The following is a 4350-nucleotide window of genomic DNA, read 5'->3' as shown; positions in this document are numbered from 1 at the left end:
GTATAGGTGAGTGTATAGGTGAGTGTGTAGGTGAGTAGGTGAGTGAGTAGGTGAGTGTATAGGTGAGTGTTTAGGTCAGTAGGTGAGTGAGTAGGTGAGTGTATAGGTGAGTGTATAGGTGAGTGTGTAGGTGAGTAGGTGAGTGTATAGGTGAGTGTTTAGGTGAGTAGGTGAGTGAGTAGGTGAGTGTATAGGTGAGTGTATAGGTGAGTGTATAGGTGAGTGAGTAGGTGAGTAGGTGAGTGTTTAGGTGAGTGTGTAGGTGAGTAGGTGAGTGTGTAGGTGAGTGTATAGGTGAGTGAGTAGGTGAGTAGGTGAGTGTATAGGTGAGTGTTTAGGTGAGTAGGTGAGTGTATAGGTGAGTAGGTGAGTGAGTAGGTGAGTGAGTAGGTGAGTGTATAGGTGAGTGAGTAGATGAGTAGGTGAGTGTGTAGGTGAGTAGGTGAGTGTGTAGGTGAGTGTATAGGTGAGTGTTTAGGTGAGTAGGTGAGTGAGTAGGTGAGTGTATAGGTGAGTGTATAGGTGAGTGTATAGGTGAGTGTATAGGTGAGTGTATAGGTGAGTAGGTGAGTGTATAGGTGAGTGTATAGGTGAGTGTTTAGGTGAGTAGGTGAGTGTATAGGTGAGTGTTTAGGTGAGTAGGTGAGTGTTTAGGTGAGTAGGTGAGTGTTTAGGTGAGTAGGTGAGTAGGTGAGTGAGTAGGTGAGTGTATAGGTGAGTAGGTGAGTGTTTAGGTGAGTAGGTGAGTGAGTACCCGAGTCTTCATACGCAGGCGTTCGCTGGCTGTGAGCGAGTCGGCTTTAGCGATGACCGGCACGATGTTGACCTTGGAGCTGAGAGCTCGCATGAACTCCACATCGAGCGGCTTCAACCTGAACATCATCACCATCAACATCATCACCAGCATCATCATCAACATCATCACCACCATCATCACCAGCATCATCAACAACATCATCAACATCACCACCATCATCATCATCAACATCATCAGCATCATCATCATCATCACCATCATCATCAACACCATCATCAACATCATCACCATGACGCATGAACTCCACATCGAGCGGCTTCAACCTGAACATCACCACCATCAACATCATCACCAGCATCATCATCAACAACATCAACACCATCATCATCACCATCACCACCATCACCATCACCACCAACATCTCCATGACGCATGAACTCCACATCGAGCGGCTTCAACCTGAACATCATCACCATCAACATCATCATCACCACCATCATCACCATCAACATCACCATCAACATCATCACCAGCATCACCACCATCATCAACATCACCACCATCATCATCATCACCAGCATCATCATCAACATCACCATCACCACCATCAACAACATCACCACCATCAACATCACCACCATCAACAACATCACCACCATCAACAACATCACCACCATCACCACCATCAACATCACCACCATCAACATCACCACCATCAACATCACCACCATCACCATCACCACCATCATCATCATCACCAGCATCATCACCATCATCATCATCACCACCATCATCACCATCATCACCATCATCATCATCATCACCACCACCACCATCAACATCATCAACATCACCACCATCATCATCATCACCACCATCATCATCATCACCACCATCAACATCACCACCACCATCAACAGCACCACCATCACCACCACCATCATCATCACCGCCATCACCATCATCATCACCATCACCACCATCAACACTAACATCACCACCACCACCATCATCATCATCACCACCATCATCACCATCATCACCATCACCATCATCACCATCATCATCAGCACCACCACCATCAACATCATCACCACCATCACCATCATCATCATCACCACCATCAACATCACCACCACCATCAACAGCACCACCATCACCACCATCACCACCACCATCATCATCACCGCCATCACCATCATCATCACCATCACCACCATCAACACCAACATCACCACCACCACCATCATCATCATCACCACCATCATCAACATCATCACCATCATCATCATCACCACCACCGTCAACAACATCGCCACCTTCACCATCATCATCATCACCACCATCACCATCATCATCATCACCACCATCAACATCACCACCACCATCAACAGCACCACCATCACCACCACCATCATCATCACCGCCATCACATCATCTTCACATCCCATCACCACACACCAACATCACCACCACCACCATCATCATCATCACCACCATCATCACCATCATCACCATCATCATCATCACCACCACCATCAACATCATCACCACCATCACCATCATCATCACCACCATCACCATCATCACCACCATCAACATCACCACCACCATCAACAGCACCACCATCACCACCATCACCACCACCATCATCATCACCACCATCATCATCACCATCACCACCATCAACACCAACATCACCACCACCACCACCATCATCATCATCACTACCATCATCACCATCATCATCATCACCACCACCATCAACATCATCACCACCATCACCATCATCATCATCACCACCATCACCATCATCACCACCATCAACATCACCACCACCATCAACAGCACCACCATCACCACCATCACCACCACCATCATCATCATCACCATCACCACCATCAACACCAACATCACCACCACCACCATCATCATCACCACCATCATCACCATCATCATCATCACCACCACCATCAAGATCATCACCACCATCATCATCATCACCACCATCACCATCATCACCACCATCAACATCACCACCACCATCAACAGCACCACCATCACCACCATCACCACCACCATCATCATCACCGCCATCACCATCATCATCACCATCACCACCATCAACACCAACATCACCACCACCACCATCATCATCATCACCACCATCATCACCATCATCACCATCATCATCACCACCACCATCAACATCAGAGTGAGTGAGCAGGTGGGTAAGCATGTGGGTGAGTGAGTGAGTGATTGAGCGAGTGGGTGAGCGAGTGAGTGGGTGAATGAGTGAGTGAGTGAGCGAGTGAGTGAGCGAGTGAGTGGGTGAGTAGGTGAGTGGGTGAGTGAGTGGGTGAGTAGGTGAGTGAGCGAGTGGGTGAGTGAGTGGGTGAGCGAGTGGGTGAGTGAGTGGGTGAGTGAGTGGGTGAGTGAGTGGGTGAGTGACCCGTGTCCGAAGGGCGAGATGAAGTAGAAGCAGCAGTGAACTCGGTAGTCCAGGATGTGTCTGGGGTTCAGGCCACTCTCATCGTGGAGATATCTCTCGTACTGAGAGTAGGTGAGTAGGTAGGTGAGTGGGTGAGTAGGTAGGTGAGTAGGTGAGTGGGTGAGCGAGTGGGTGAGTGAACGAGTGAGTGGGTGAGTGAGTGAGTGTGTGAGTAGGTGAGTAGGTGAGTGAGTGGGTGAGTGGGTTAGTGAACGAGTGAGTGGGTGAGTGAGCGAGTGAGTAGGTGAGTGAGCGAGTGAGTAGGTAGGCGAGTAGGTGAGTAGGTGAGTAGGTGAGTAGGTGAGTGAGTGAGTGGGTGAGTGAGTGAGTGAGTGGGTGAGTAGGTGAGTGAGTGGGTGAGTGAGTGGGTGAGCGAGTGGGTGAGTGACCCGTGTCCGAAGGGCGAGATGAAGTAGAAGCAGCAGTGAACTCGGTAGTCCAGGATGTGTCTGGGGTTCAGGCCACTCTCATCGTGGAGATATCTCTCGTACTGAGAGTAGGTGAGTAGGTAGGTGAGTGGGTGAGTAGGTAGGTGAGTAGGTGAGTGGGTGAGCGAGTGGGTGAGTGAACGAGTGAGTGGGTGAGTGAGTGAGTGTGTGAGTAGGTGAGTAGGTGAGTGAGTGGGTGAGTGGGTTAGTGAACGAGTGAGTGGGTGAGTGAGCGAGTGAGTAGGTGAGTGAGCGAGTGAGTAGGTAGGCGAGTAGGTGAGTGAGTGGGTGAGTAGGTAGGCGAGTAGGTGAGTGGGTGAGCGAGTGGGTTAGTGAACGAGTGAGTGGGTGAGTGAGCAAGTGAGTAGGTGAGTGAGTAGGTGAGTAGGTAGGTCAGTAGGTGAGTAGGTGAGTGGGTGAGTAGGTGAGTGAGTGGGTGAGTGAGTGGGTGAGTGAGGGGTGAGTAGGTAGGTGAGTGGGTGAGTGAGTGAGTAGGTGAGTAGGTAGGCGAGTAGGTGAGTAGGTGAGTAGGTGAGTGAGTGAGTGGGTGAGTGAGTGAGTGAGTGGGTGAGTAGGTGAGTGAGTGGGTGAGCGAGTGGGTGAGTGACCCGTGTCCGAAGGGCGAGATGAAGTAGAAGCAGCAGTGAACTCGGTAGTCCAGGATGTGTCTGCGG

General features: G+C 50.0%; 1 protein-coding gene across 3 annotated transcripts in view; it reads right to left on the bottom strand.

The window, feature by feature from the left end:
* The window catches only part of LOC116957571 (septin-2-like), a 42901-nt gene that overhangs the window by 29978 nt on the left and 8573 nt on the right, over positions 1-4350 (bottom strand). The window contains exons 1-2 of one of the 3 annotated variants that reach the window (XM_032979811.2): positions 4285-4350; positions 755-872 (exon numbers count right to left, since the gene is read on the bottom strand). The exon at positions 4285-4350 is cut by the window's right edge and continues 11 nt beyond it. In XM_032979811.2, coding sequence (XP_032835702.1) covers positions 755-847 — 93 coding nt within the window. In that variant the 5' untranslated portion in view covers positions 848-872; positions 4285-4350. Of the gene's footprint in view, positions 1-754; positions 873-3209; positions 3313-4284 lie in introns of those variants that run through there. The other 2 variants (XM_032979810.2, XM_076056687.1) reach the window with 2 other exon arrangements.

The sequence above is a fragment of the Petromyzon marinus genome, chromosome 77 (assembly GCF_048934315.1).
Source record: "Petromyzon marinus isolate PM22_M1 ecotype Great Lakes invasive population chromosome 77, UKy_Petmar_22M1.pri1.0, whole genome shotgun sequence".
In the NCBI taxonomy this organism is placed as follows: domain Eukaryota; kingdom Metazoa; phylum Chordata; class Hyperoartia; order Petromyzontiformes; family Petromyzontidae; genus Petromyzon; species Petromyzon marinus.
The sequence above is the reverse complement of the archived record's forward strand: the minus strand, read 5'-3'. Positions and strand labels throughout refer to the sequence as shown.